Raw genomic sequence first — 14,282 nt, forward strand, 5'->3', positions numbered from 1 at the left:
ACGCGGACGCTTCCCCCCTTCCCGACTCCACCTCGTCTGTGGGGGCCTCACTGGAGCCTACACTCTGAGTCCTATGTCCTCCCTCCCAGCTCACCGGCCTGTGTCCCGGGCAGAAGCTGCAGCAAGGCCAGGAGCAGGCGGAGGCCGGCCCGCGGCTGGCCTAGGCCCCGGCGGCTCCCCATCCCGGCGGGGCCCAAATGCAAGGCAGGGGACAGGCAGGGGCGGCTCCGGGGAGTGGCGACTCCACGAGCTCGGCGCACGCACTCTCGGCGGCCAGTTCCAAGAGGGATCGGCAGAAAACTGCTCGAGACCCCGCCCTGGCCTCGCCCTGCGCTCCCGCGCCGGGCCAGGCGGGCCTCTCCGAAAGGGGGCTGGCTGACTGCTGGTGGGGGAAGTTGGGAAAGTTTGTGCTGAGCGCTGATTGGCCAGCTAGGGTGGAGCCCTGGACCGGCGCTGCGCCCTTATTGCCCCACTCACCCTGGAGAGGAAGGTCACTCTCACCCAGCCTTAGAATCTGGGGTCATGGGCTTACCCCAAACCCTTTCCTCCTAACAGGCACCCTCAAAGGAGACCTTAGCCTCATTCAAACTTCAGCCTCCATCCAGACCCTAGTACTAGGGGTACAGCTTTATTTCAAATTCTTTCGGTGCCACGGAGGGCCCCTCAATGGGATCTCAGGCTCACACCAAACTCTTTCCGGCCTGCCTTACTCCAATCGCTTAGCCCCACAGAAGAGGTACTGCCTCACCCCAAAACTTTCCCTTCAGGTCCCTGGATAAGGGATCTTCTTCCTACCTCAAACCTCACCCCAGATTACAAAATGAAGTTCCCAGATTTGCTCCAAATCTTCATCTATCCACCCAATTCCGGAATTGGATGCCCTGGCCCTATCCCCTACCCTCACCACAGACTCCCAAGCACTAGTCTTGATTTCCCCCACACTCTTATTCTTCAAAGAGAAGGTCCCACGCCCATCCCTAGCCCTCCTCTCCCCAACTCAAGTCCCCAAATGGATCCCCTTGCCCCAATCCCAAATCCTCACACACATCCCCATTAAATGGGGGAGTCTGGCTGTACTCCAAAGCAAAGTTCTGCCACAGGAAGAAGCAGTTCCTTGCCATTTCTGGATGAGTAAAAGCCCCCCTCATCCTACTGGGAGCCCCCAGTGTGAAGAGGCCCCAGAGGGTCAGGTGGAGCCATCCGTGCAGTTGAACAAGAGGAGACACCTGGGATCTGAGAAAGCTTCCACAGGAAGGAGCCCGGGGGGTGTATCCTGGGCCCTACCCACCCCCTCACCACAAAGAGGGAGAAGCCAGCAATGCCTCCCTCCCAGCCTCTGGCTCCTCAGACAAAGAGTCTCTGTGTCCCTGGAGAGGAGGGGGTGGGGCCCCATCTGGCCTGAGCGGGAGATGAGGGCTCCCAGCATGGGGGGAGCAGAGAGAATCTCCCCAAGCTGTTCCTCCCTCCCCAGGGACATCTGAGGCTAAAACCTCTCCAGCTAAAAGATTCTCATAAAGTTTCCTTCCTGCCCTGCCTTGCTGGGAAGTTCCTGCTACATCTAACCCAGTCTTCTGGCATTTCTGTACACATTTAAAAGGACCCTCTGGGACCACACTCTCTGTCACCTTCTCTCTCTCTCTCTCTCTCTCTCTCTCTCTCTCTCTCTCTCTCTCTCCCTCCAATCAAAGATTCTTTGCCCAGAATAGAGACAGCAAGAGAATGAATGCCCATGCTGATTCCCCAGGCTCCCTGAAACCCCGCCTTAGCCCTGAATAATTTACAATCATAATAAAAATCCCCCAGTTATAAGTGTAGCAGTGAAGAGAGGTTTTTGACAGATAAAAGAAAGGGAGTGTATTGCGGTTAAGGAATTCCCCCCAGCTGCCTGTCCTGGGTCAGTTCAGAATCAGGGGCTTGAGGGAGCCCTTCTCCCTGCAGAGGACCAGTTTTGAGGATGTTCAGGATGATAGGTGGCAGGACTCAGACGCTGGCCAGCAGAGGTCATGAGTCCAGGAAGGGATCAACATGGCCGATCCTGCCCGGACTGTACTGATCTCTGGCTGCTCGTCCGGAATCGGCCTGGAGCTCGCAGTGCAGCTGGCTCATGACCCCAGGCAGCGCTACCAGGGTAAGGGGCCCAGGGCAGGACTGAGAGGAGCAGGGTGGGCATGGATCCCAGGCACCCTCAGCCCCCTTGGCACTATTTCCACCAGCCCTTCCCTTCCAGCTACAGTTGTTGGCTTGGGGAGGACCCAGGACAAGTGGAGGCCCCCCTCCCGCCTCTCCTCATGAATCATCCCCTCATCCAGTGAATATTTCCTGAGCACCTACTGGGTGCCAGGCACTGTTCTAGGTGCTGGAAATCAGCTGTGAACAAAACAGACCCAAATCTCTGCCCTGATTAGTGGTGTAGTGGGGGACGGGAGGGAGGACAGACAATAAACAAATTTTAAGTTTCTACACATCTAGTGCTAATAACTGACAAAAAGCAAAATAAAGCAAGGGGAATGTGCTGGGTGGGTGATAATTTTAGAAGGGCTTGTCAGGGAGGTTTCACTAGGGCATTCCCCAGGATGCCCCTCCCCATCCCTTCCCAAGATTACTACTCCAAGATAAGCCTCTTAAGTGCATCTGACCTTGGGAGTTCAAGAGGTCCTCTAGACCTAAGGACTTGGCCTCTTGCAATTCTGGAGTCAATTGCCCTAGTCTGCACCCCACCCATGGAGACCTCTGACTCAGAGCAGGCTGGAGTCAAAGTGGGCAAAGGACTGTTACTCAAGAGGAGGCCGCAGTGGGGAGGGCATTGTCCCAGTTGGCAGAGCTGCTTCTCCCAGCCCTCCACTCTCTGCCTTAGACACATGCACAGCTTTGAATGAGACAGTCTGAATGCCAGTATGCAGACAAGTAGTCACTGTGCTCTGTGGCAGGCAGATAAATGTATAAAACTGCTAAAGGATGGCGTTTATTGAGTATTTACAAGTAACAGGCTAAGTGTTTTGCATCTAATTAGATATTTAATCCCCACACCATCCTTATGAGGTGGCTGCTATCATTTGCCCAATCTTAGAAATGAGGAAACTGAGGAACAAATGGCCAAAAGTTCTTGTCCAAGGTCATCCAGCTAGAAAGTGGCAGGGCCTGGATTTGAACCCAGGCAGCCCAGCCCCTGAGCCCACACTTGTCACTGTACTACATGTGAATGCATGTGGCCCTAGTCATCTGTGCAGCACCCATGAACCACACAGACCCACAGGCCATATGCAAATGTCCCCCAGGAGCACACATGTGTGGTTGTGGGTACATGCATGAGAGGCAGTACTAACATATGTATACAGGTGTGTGAGCTCAGCACTCCAATAAACCCAGGTTCAAATCTCAGTTCTAACGTTAGCTAGGGTTGGGACAGACTGGGAATGTCACATTGTTGAGCCTTAGTTTAATTTGTATCATGGGGATAACTATCTACCTGTCTGGTTACCACTGCTAAACAAATCTCCCTCAGAATTTATGGTGTAAAATGTTATAATCATTTATGTCACAGTTTACAAAAGCCATGAATTCAGAAAGATTCAGCTGAGTGGTTCTGACTCGGGGTCAAATGCTAGAAGTAAAACAGAGGAGGCTGGTTCATGTCAGCATTTGGACAAGCATCTCTCTCCCCTTCAGTAATCTCAGGGCTTCTCCATGGGGTCCCTCTATCTGGGGTAGCTTGAGTTTCCTCCCAACACGGTGGCCTCAGGACAGCTGGGCTGTTACAGGGTGGCTGAAGTCATCAAGAGTGAGTGTTCCATCAGACAAGCCAGAAACAGCAGCACATTTTCTGGCCTAATCTCAGAAGCCACACAACATCACTGTCACCATATTTTATTGGTTCACAGCAAGCCACCATATTCAGAGAGAGAGGAAAGAGATTTCATGTCTTGATGGAGGAGCAGCAAGGTTCTAGAAGAGCATATGCAATGAAAGCTGTGGCCATCTCTGGAAAATAAGTCAGTGACCTAATCATAGGCTTCTTGTGAGGATTAGAGATAGTGCTTGTAACAGGGCTTAGCACAGTTTCTGGCACATAGTAGATGATCAATATCTTGGAACTTATGTTGATAATGTAAATGTGTCTGTTCATACTCGCGTGTGCACACAGCACATATGTTGACACTCCGTGTATATACTGTACATTTCTTTTCTCAAGGCAATCTGTTTTGTATTTATTTTATTGTCTGACCTACTAGACTTTATCTTATTTTATGCAATAGCTTCAGCACCTAGAATAGGACATGGTATGTGGTAGATGCTCAATAAACACGTGGGATAGGTGGATGGATAAACTTGTGAAGATATGTACACAAGTGTGCATTTGTGGATGTGTGGTGAATGTAGGTGTATAAACCTGAGGGTCTCCATCCCTCTGTGACAGCTCATGCAAGATCACAGAAATGTGCAAGTCCATACAAAGGGGAAAGGAGCCAGTGCCTGCCCCAACTGCTCTCTGTCCCCAGTGGTGGCCACCATGAGAGATCTGGGAAAGAAGGGGACACTGGAGGCAGCTGCCGGGGAGGTTCTGGGTCAGACCCTCACTGTGGCCCAGCTGGACGTGTGCAGCGACGAGTCAGTAGCCCAATGCCTCAGCTGCATCCAGGGAGGAGAAGTGGACGTACTGGGTGAGACTGACAATCCCCTGGGGTCATTCGCCCCCTCGCAGGCCTAAGCACAGATCCCAACCCTGCAAGGCCCTCCAGTGTCTGGGCAGCAGCTATCTTGCTTCATCAGCATCCTCTCACCCTGAACAGAAGGGGTAGACTAGTTGGCCAAGAGCCCAAGGTGCCAATCAGTTTATTGGAGCTACAAGAAATAAACTGAAACCTGGGGTTAGGGGCATTTAATAGAAGAAAACTTCTCACATATGGATAAAATCATATGTGGTTGGGAAAATTACTTTGATGAGTCATTTGAGGAAGGGAGCATGATGAAGAAAAAACTCATGGTTCCTTACCAACCTTCTTCAGAGGGTGGTTGTGGCTGTTTTGATGCAATTTGGGGTCAGAGCTGAATTGCTCATGCATTAAAGGGGATGTTGTTCCCGGTAGTCTTTCCACACACCCAGGGTAAGGGTCCCCTGTAACAAATGTTGAATTATTTGTAAGATCATCAGGACTCCACATCTGTCCACCCAAGATACCCAGAACTGACCCTGGATTTTGAGTGAGTGGGTGGAGTGACTCAGGAAGTGTCCCCAGAGGAGTTACACTAGAAGGGTTTGGGGGACTTCAAAGTAACCCTCTCTACCTCCCCCTTAGTGAACAATGCAGGGGTGGGCCTGGTGGGGCCCCTGGAGGGGCTCAGCCTAGCTACCATGCAGAACGTCCTTGATACCAACTTTTTTGGAGCTGTTCGTCTGGTCAAAGCTGTGCTTCCTGGCATGAAGAGAAGGCGACAGGGCCACATTGTGGTGGTCAGCAGTGTCATGGGGCTGCAGGGTAAGCTTTGGAGACCCACCCCTGGGAATCCTCACAGTGCCTGACCCTCCCCAGATGGAAGGATGGCCAATAGGTTTTAGTTCATATTCCGAATGAGCCTGAGTTGGGAAGGATTGTGAGGCTCAGGAGGAAAAGTTCTGGGATAGATTAACTATGTCTGCCGCAGTGCAGGGGTTGGCAGTGATGTATAGATGCCGTCAATGGCTATGCACGACCCAGCATCAACCCCACTTCTGAACACCTCCAAAGATCTCTCTCAACCATCCCCACCAAATCCAAACAAACAAACAAACAAACCCACACACATCAAAACTTCTGCTGAGACAAACACTTGCCACCAGGCCCGTGATTGACTAATGATATCTTCCATGGTCCTACTTGGAAGCCACCTACTTGTCATCCATGCTCTTGGGTCTCTCCTCCTTGAACCCCTCTAGATTCCACTCCTCCCCTGGGACATTTCCTTGGATCTGCCCCCTCCCCATCTGCCCCCTAAGGAGCCCACCCTATATATTATCCTGCCACAGAGAAGCTGCATTTACTTAGCTGGTCCCTTTGGCCTCTCACCCAGCCACATTCACTGCTCAACAGGACTGATAAGGACCCGCCGGCTGAACAGGGCTTGCACTCAGGGGCCCTGGGGACCCCAGGAGTTTAGCGGGTGAAGGGAAGCAGGGGAGTTTCCTGGGCTCAGGGCAGATGGAGCACTGCTGGGAAGAAGTGGCCCCTGGCACCCCAAGACAACCTCATCCTGACCACCCATGCTCCCGTCAAACAATGCCATGCACCCATTACGTTGGCCCCAGATAGCTCCTCATTCCAGTCTTCAAACCCTCTTTGTTCTGTCTCCCAAAGACCCCCTCCCTGGACCCACAAAACTCATAACCCAGACCCCTAAAGGGTCCGCCGTCCTCCAACCCTCTCAGGTGTCGCGTTCAATGACGTCTATGCAGCCTCCAAGTTTGCCCTGGAAGGGTTCTTTGAGAGTCTGGCCATCCAGCTGCTCCAGTTCAACATCTTGTGAGGCTGGCACTTGGGTGGGGGTGGGGGCACGGAGACAGGGAGGGGGGATGGAGGCGGTGATGGGGCAGACAAGAAGATGGGGTTAATGGAGGAGATGGGGGTACAGGGAGGAATGAAATAATGGTGGGAGAAATGGGGGGTGAAAAAGAAAGAGGGGCAGGAATGAGCAAAATGGGGCCTGAGTTTGCTGGGGCACCAGAGTTGGTACCCGTGTCCCTGCTCCCAGCATCTCCTTGGTGGAACCCGGCCCGGTGGCCACTGACTTTGAAGGGAAGCTCCTGGAGCAGGTTTCCACCGCCGAGTTTCCAGGCACTGACCCCGACACCCTGCACTACTTCCGGGATCTCTACCTCCCCGCTTCCAGGGAGCTCTTTATCTCTGTGGGACAGAGCCCACGGGATGTGGCCCAGGTGAGTGGAGGGCTCAGAACCCCAAGACATGGCTTGGGTATGTAGGGGGCACCTACCCACAGAACTCCAGTCCCTGGGTCCCCGGGCTCAGGGCTCCACTCCACAGGTTATTGTCAAGGTCATCAGTTCGGGCAGACCACCCCTGCGCAGACAGACCAACCCCCGCTACTCTCCCCTGACTGCACTCAAAGCCACGGATCCCTCGGGCAGCCTCTACGTGCGATCCGCCCACGGCCTGCTCTTCCGCTGGCCACGCCTCCTCAGCCTCGGCCTCCGCTGCCTGGCCTGCGGCTGCTTCCGCACTCGGGTGTGGCCTCGGTGAACCTCGCCCACCCCTCCCCACTGCTGAACAGACAGACCTCTTCAGTCCACACCCAAATCAGAGGTTATACAGATCGTTCATTCATTCATTCATTCATCATTCAGCAAACGCTGCCTGACCTGCTCGGTACCTGGGCGTTTCTCAGCCTCCAGGCACAGTCCCCTCCGGGGTCAGGACTGGGACAGAGAGGAGGCAGGAGCATTGTCCATGGACACTGAAGGGTGAGACAGACTGTCTCTAGGGCCTGGGGATACAGGAATGATCCAAACACCTCCATCACCCTTCCCCTCAGCACACACATGCATACAGCCGGGTTGACTAGGGGGTCTCCAGACTTTTCTGGTCACACACACTCCATTGGCAACATGTGTTTGTGCACACAACAACAAAGTACATATATTCCTTTCATAAAATATAGATTTGTAACCACTAACAAGAGTTATATTAAATATTTAATAAAGCTCAATTTCTTATGTATAAATAAAAAATTAAAGGGCAATAGGGAGACCACCTCACACCCATGAGGATGGCCACTAGCAACAACAAAAACAGAAAATAACAAGTGTAGAGAAATTGGAACCCTTATGCATTGTTGGTGAGAATGCAAAAGAGTGTCACCTCTATGAAAAACAGTATGGCAGTCTCCTGAAAAATGAAATGGAATTATGATATGACCCAGCAATTCATTTCTGGGTATTATCCAAAAGAATTGACTACAGAATCTCCAAGACACATTTGCACACCCATATTCATAGCAGTATGGTTCAAAACAGCAACTCAAGTGCCCATCAGTGGATGAATGGATAAAACAAAATAGGACCCATCCATACAATAAAATGTTATTCAAACTTAAAAAGAAAGTTCTGACACCTGCTACACCATGGATGAACCTTGAAGACATTGTGTTCAGTGAAATAGGCCCATCACCAAAAGGCAAACACTGTGTGATTCCATCTATATGAGGTTCCTAGAGCAGGCAAATTCACAGAGATATAAAGTAGAACGGTGGGCCAGCGGCTGGAGGGAAGAGGGTGGGGAGTTAGTGTTTAATAGGAATTTCAATTTTGCGAGATGAAGCGCTCTGGAGACAGATGGTGGTGACAGTTACATGACAATGTGAATGTACTTAACACCAACAAACTGGACGCTTAAAAACGTTAAGATGGTGAACTGTGTGTATGCATGTTTTTACCAAAATTAAAGTTATTTAAAAAGTAACTGGCTGATGTGGCGCAGTGGATTGAGCGCCAGACTGCGAACCAAAATCTCACCAGTTGGATTCTCGGTCAGGGCGCATGCCTGGGTTGCAGACCAGGTCCCCAGCCTTCCTCTCTTTCTCCCTCTCTTCCCCTTTCTCTAAAAATAAATAAAATCTTTTTAAAAAGGGAATCTTTTTAAAAAGTAACAGGGGTTCCCATCTGAGGCCCCAACATATTGTCCCCAAGTTTCTGGCCCTCCTCTGGAGAATTCGGAAGCAAATGGACTCTTGGTGTAAATGTTGGCTCAGCCTCTTTTTCGCTGGGTGACTCTGGGCAGGCGACTCCTCTAGGCTCATCTTCTGTGAAGCAGGGTTAGCGATGACAGCGCTGAAACAACAGGAAAGGCCCCCTGCACTGTTGCGCTTCCATTGGAGTTTTTGTTGTGGTTCGGGTTCAACTACCACCTTGGAATGCCAATCTCCAGACAAAGTTTTTTTCATTTATTCGTATTTGCTCTGCAGCCTTGTGAGATGGAGACACTCAGAACCTCTCCAGTTCTTAACTGAAGAAACCAAGGTTGTCAGGAGCAGAGAAGAGGGATGCGAATCAAGTCCAAGGCTGTCCAACTCAGTTTACGCTGGTCTTCAGGGGTCCCTAGTCACCTAGGAAAAGGAAAACTGAATCTGGGGCTCCAGGAAGAGATTTGTTTGAGACATAATGGGGGCTACTTAGTATGTTTTGTCAAATTAATCATCCCCTCCCCCTTACTGGATTTTTGAAATGATATTTTAATACCTGCAAAAAAATATATGAAATTAGGTAATGGTGACAGTTGTGGTAGTTGCACAAAATCGCGAGGATACCAAACCCCACTCAACTGTGCACTTTAAAGTGGCAAATTTTATGGTACATGAATGACAGCTCGATTTAGAAATTAATGTTTAAAAAGATATATGAAGCACACATATGCAGGAGGTCTTTGGATTGTCCCAAGAGGTTTCCCCAAGGATTACATCAACCAAATTCCTCCACCTTTGGCTTCCAGTTGTGTTGGGTTCTGCCAAAGGGAGGCATCAGTGGGAGATCAGAGGGTGGGAGAAGAAAGACCAGAGTACTGATCACTCTTAGCTGCTGCCCTGCACCCCCACTTTGCTCCTGTTCATCTTCCAAGGCTGGTGATTGCATGAGCCCCCACTCTCCACCCGAAAAATTCCTTTGCAGCTTAAATCACCCTGAGTCAGTTTCTGATGCATTTAAGGAGGAATCACCACCAATCCACATGGCAACTATAAAAATAAATGCAGTGGGGAGAGGGGGAGCTGCTATTAAATCTAGCTGGACGCTATGGCTATTTTACTGTTTACCACGGAAACCAACAGAGATTGGAAGAAGTTCAAAAGGTGTTAAGGACCCACTAACCTTTGCCTCTTGACTTCAACCCTCATATCCCATCCCCCTGTCTTCCTCATCTTCACAAAGACAAATCCGTTCCTCTAGAGGCTCAGGTCAAAAATCTTGGGGTCACCTCTAGCTCCTCTCTGTCACACCTCACAGCCCAAATATCAGGAGATCTTGTTCACTTGACTTGCAAAATATATTCAGAACCAACCACTTCACCACACTGGTCCAGACACCATCATTTCTCACTTGGAGTATTGCACCGGCCCCCATCCCTTCCCTCTCTCCTGCATTTGCCCCCCACAATACAGTCTCCATGTAGCAGCACAAAGGATCCTTTAAAAACATCTTTTGAATATGTAAAATGTTCACAATGTTTTTTTAAAAATAATTAAAATATATTTTTTAAAAGAATTCTATTCTCAACTGCCCAATTCCTGACCCCCCACCCCTGCTTGTTATAACTTGCTGGAGTTATCTATCCAGATTTTCTTTCTCATTGTGCAAGAGGAAAAAAAAAAACCTGATGAACTGATAACCTGTGGTATATACACACATGCAAAGGAATAGCATTCAGCCTTAAAAAGACAGGTCATTCTGACACCAGCTACAACATTGATAAACCTTAAAGACATTATACTGAGTGAAATAAGCTGGATACAAAAGGACAAATACTGTGTGATCTCACTCAAAGGAGGTCACTAGGGGAGTCAGATCCATAGAGACAGAGAGTAGATGGTGGGAGCCAGGGAGCTGGGGGAGGGGACAGGGGAGTTAGTGTTCCATGGGGACAGAGATTCGGTTTGGGAAGATGAAAATTTCAGGAGGTGGATGATAGGGACGGCTGCACAACAATGTGAATGAACTTAATGCTGCTGAACTGTACACTCAAAGACAGTTAAAATGGGAAATTTTATGTAGTGCATATTTTATCACAATTTTTAAACAAATATTTTAATGGAAAAAACTGAATATATATTTTTTTTATTTTTTCACAAAAAGTAGCATATTATGTACATAAATGTGAGCTTGAGTTCTTTCATTGATACTATGTCTTGGATGTTTTTCAAATCAGTCCCAGCAGGCACCCTCAGTCTTTTGCAAAGCTGCAATATATTCCATTGTGTCGTCGGCGGCGGCAGCCGTCCGTCTCGAGAGACGATGGTGTAGCTTCTTAAGAGTCTATCTGCACCGCCGAGAATGGCTGTGCAGTCCGACTCGGGAGTGACACGGTATCTGTCTCCTCCCGTGTTGAATCGACATCTTGCGATGACGCTGGAGTGTCCTCTCCAGTGAAGCTGAAGCTACAGAGCCTGGGAAGGGTGATATGGAGGGTCTGCTGTTGCCCATGCAGCAGACCCCCCCTCTCTTCGCAGCTGAAGGATCCAAGCGAAAGACGGCGTCAATACAGCTTGGCTTCAGGTGCGCCGCAGGAGATGCCGGTGTTGACTACAACGTCAAACCGCCTTAGGGACTCCGGCTCCGGATTTTCTGTCGGGGTTTACTCCCTTAGCCTTTCCCCTGAAGAGGTATGCCGCAAGGCAGCGGAGGTTTTTTGGAGTCAGAGTTTTCCTTCTCTGATGTGCCCTGACTGGAAGATCGAACCAGCGACACTTAGCTCGCAGGCCGACGCTCAATCCACTGAGCCAAACCAGCCAGGGGCAGTTCCATTGTGTAGGTGAATGATAATTTATGCAACCAGTCCTGTCCTGGTGAATTTTGGATCTCAAGTCATAGTAACAAAGGACATACCCAAAACGGTTCTATTAAAACAGAAAGATAACATCACTCCACTTTCCAAAACTTCCTATGGTTTCCCCTCTTCCTTAGATTCGAATCACCAACTGTCAGGTCTCCTACATGATCTCATCCTACTCTCTCCCCTTCACCCACTTCATTCCAGGAACATTGACCTCCTTGCTGTTTCTTAAACACTCCATGCACACTCCCACCTAAGGGCCTTTGCACTTGCTGTTCCTTCTGCCTAGAATGCTTTCCTCAGGTAGCCACATGGCTCCCTCCTTCACCTCCTTTAGGTGCTCAAATGTCACCATCTCAGAGAGGTCCTCCCTGATCACCACAAGATAGTACCCTGTCACTCTGTCCCCTTAAACTGCTTTATTTTCAGCACCCACATAGACCACAGTTATACACTAGTTTGCTTCTTGCCCATCTCCACCCACTAGAATGTCAACATCATGGGGAGGAGATTCTTACTTGTCTGCTTAGCTGCGTCCCCAGCCCCTACAACAGTATGTGGCACATGACAGACACCCTAATATCTGATAAATGAATGAATGGGTGGGTAAATGAATGCATTAAAATGAGACTTTCCTTGACCTAGTAAGAAGGATTTAAAAATCTCTTTCTGCTCCCCAAACTGGCATGCTCCATCTTTCTTCCAGGTCCTTGCACACGCTGTTCCCTCCCCCAGAAACAAAGCTGTCTTCCTCTCTCACCCCTAACCCTTCACCTGATTACTCTTACTTCACTAAGACTTTCAAGTCTCCGCGGAAACACGACCTCCTTCCGGAGGCCTTCCTTGACTCCCCAGGCTAGTTGGGTTAGGAGGCTCCTCTGGCCATCACCACTGCTCATTCATGGGTAGTTCCCTTTGACCAGGCTGTGAGCTCCGGGGCAGACGTCACTGTAATTCCACCGCGCTTTAAGCCCGTTCCTGAAGCCTTGGGGAAAACCAGTGGGGTAATCAGAAGCCCTCGGAAACCAAAAAATGACCCGAGGAGCCTGAGCTGGGACTGGAAGTGAGTAAGCTGGACACCTGCAAGCTAAGAAGCTCTTTACACCTCCTACCTGAGCCAGAAAGGGCACTTCTCTGAACCTCAGTTTCCTCATCTGTAAAATAGAGGCGTTGCTGGAGAGAAAGTCCCTACTAAGTGCCAGAACTTAGGAGCTGTTTCAGAAGTGACAGCCATTCGTATTATTCCTTGCCTCTTGGGTCCAGCCTGGCCTTTCCCGGGAAGCCTCGGCTGGAAGCCCTGTTAGAGGAGGAGGCGGCGGCGAAAGCTGAGGCCATGCATCCCTGCAAAGCTGTTTCTCCCGCCCGTCCTCGGCCTCCTCGCTACAAACCCGGGGTTCCAGGGACGGGAAGGCTGGCGGGATCTGAGGGGCGGCCGCAGCTGCTCTGGGCGTGAGGCCAACGTCCCCGCCCTGCGCCCGGCATTCCTGCGGGAGGAGGCCGAGCAGCTACTGCGTTCGCGACCCGAGGCTGAGGCGCCCTCTCGTGGCCATGAGAGAGATTGAACTCGACCATTAGCGGCTGGAGGGGACAGCGTGGAGCCCACAGCTACACTCCCCACTTCTCACTCTCCTCCCGCTTCCTCTTAATCCCGGGTTCAGGAGCTCAGCTCCATCACTTAACTGTTGTGTAACCCTGGGAACGTCACTTAACGCCCTGTGCCTCAGTGTCCTAGCTGCAAAAAATTGGGGCAGGACACATCACCTTACAGTGCCTGAGTTTTTTCATCTGCAAAATGGGTCCATGAGTTATTAAGTTGCTGAGACAATTAAAAGAGACTGTCCTGGTGAGCGTGGCTACATAAGTACCCACTGCAAAAGGGCGAGGGTTTCTGTCCTGTTCACTGCTCTGTCCCCAGCGCCTACAGCAAGGCTGGGTACGCAGTGGGTGCCTAATACACAGTAACTGAACAAACGCTTGTCATTCTCCTTTGGGGGGACCTGGGCTTGGGGTGAGGTACAGGGCACAGATGTGTGAGACGTGAGTTTCTGCCATCACTTGTTAACCCAATACCTGCTGGCCTCCATCCATTTGTTCATTGGATGTCAAGGTCATACCCCAAAAGCCACCACCCACTCCCCACCCCCATTGACTTTCAATTGTTTCTTGTCTCCCTTGCTGTTCATCAGCATCCAAGGGCAGTTATTCCCTTCCTGGGGCCACCCCCAAGTCAAACAGAAACTCAAGGGAGCCACAGGCCTGAACAGGCTCCACAAATGGCTCAGGTGTGCCGACCTGGCAAAGATTCACCCTCAGAAGACAGAAACACAGACACTGCAAGTGGCAACCCAGCCTGAGACAAAGGTGGGGGGGACTGAGGGTAGAGCCTTTGGACAACACCTTGTCCTGGACACCTGGGAGCTCCCGGGACAGGGGAGGGGGCCCGTGGACACCCGGTGTAGAACAAAGATGTGAAGGGGAGAGCTCACCCCAGTCAAGGAAGAGCTGAATGGAACCAATGCAGAGTCTCTGAGAGCCTGGGACAGCAGTGGGACATGCCGAATGAACACCAAAGTTCTAGAACCTTCTAAATTAGGTGTCATCTGCAATGCAGGCTTTAATTTGATGATGTTGACTCTTTGCTTCATAAGAGATTGTTTACCATAGACTTAAGCACATTACCCATATTCCTAGCTCATCTGCATGCCACAGGGCATGAGGTTCACCCCCCCTGGGACTCCAGTTCCCTCATCTGTACAG

The 14,282-nt window shown here is 50.5% G+C and overlaps 2 protein-coding genes across 2 annotated transcripts in view; one reads left to right on the forward strand and one right to left on the reverse strand.

Annotated features, from left to right (window-relative positions):
• The window catches only part of COL5A3 (collagen type V alpha 3 chain), a 36,057-nt gene extending 35,740 nt beyond the window's left edge, over positions 1-317 (reverse strand). Inside the window, exon 1 of the mRNA XM_090289522.1 lies at positions 95-317. Coding sequence (XP_090145648.1) covers positions 95-182 — 88 coding nt within the window. The 5' untranslated portion in view covers positions 183-317. The remainder of the gene's footprint in view (positions 1-94) is intronic.
• A 1,708-nt stretch (positions 318-2,025) lies between these two features.
• On the forward strand, positions 2,026-7,657 carry RDH8 (retinol dehydrogenase 8). Its single transcript, XM_090288813.1, has 6 exons — positions 2,026-2,128; positions 4,497-4,658; positions 5,295-5,474; positions 6,401-6,494; positions 6,724-6,907; positions 7,014-7,657. Exons 1-6 carry the CDS (start codon positions 2,026-2,028, stop codon positions 7,227-7,229), a joined length of 939 nt encoding a protein of 312 aa, XP_090144939.1. The 3' UTR covers positions 7,230-7,657.
• Positions 7,658-14,282: the final 6,625 nt, after the last annotated feature.

Source organism: Furipterus horrens, unplaced genomic scaffold, assembly GCF_987537825.1.
Source record: "Furipterus horrens unplaced genomic scaffold, mFurHor1.1.pri manual_scaffold_10, whole genome shotgun sequence".
NCBI classification, from domain to species: Eukaryota; Metazoa; Chordata; class Mammalia; order Chiroptera; family Furipteridae; genus Furipterus; species Furipterus horrens.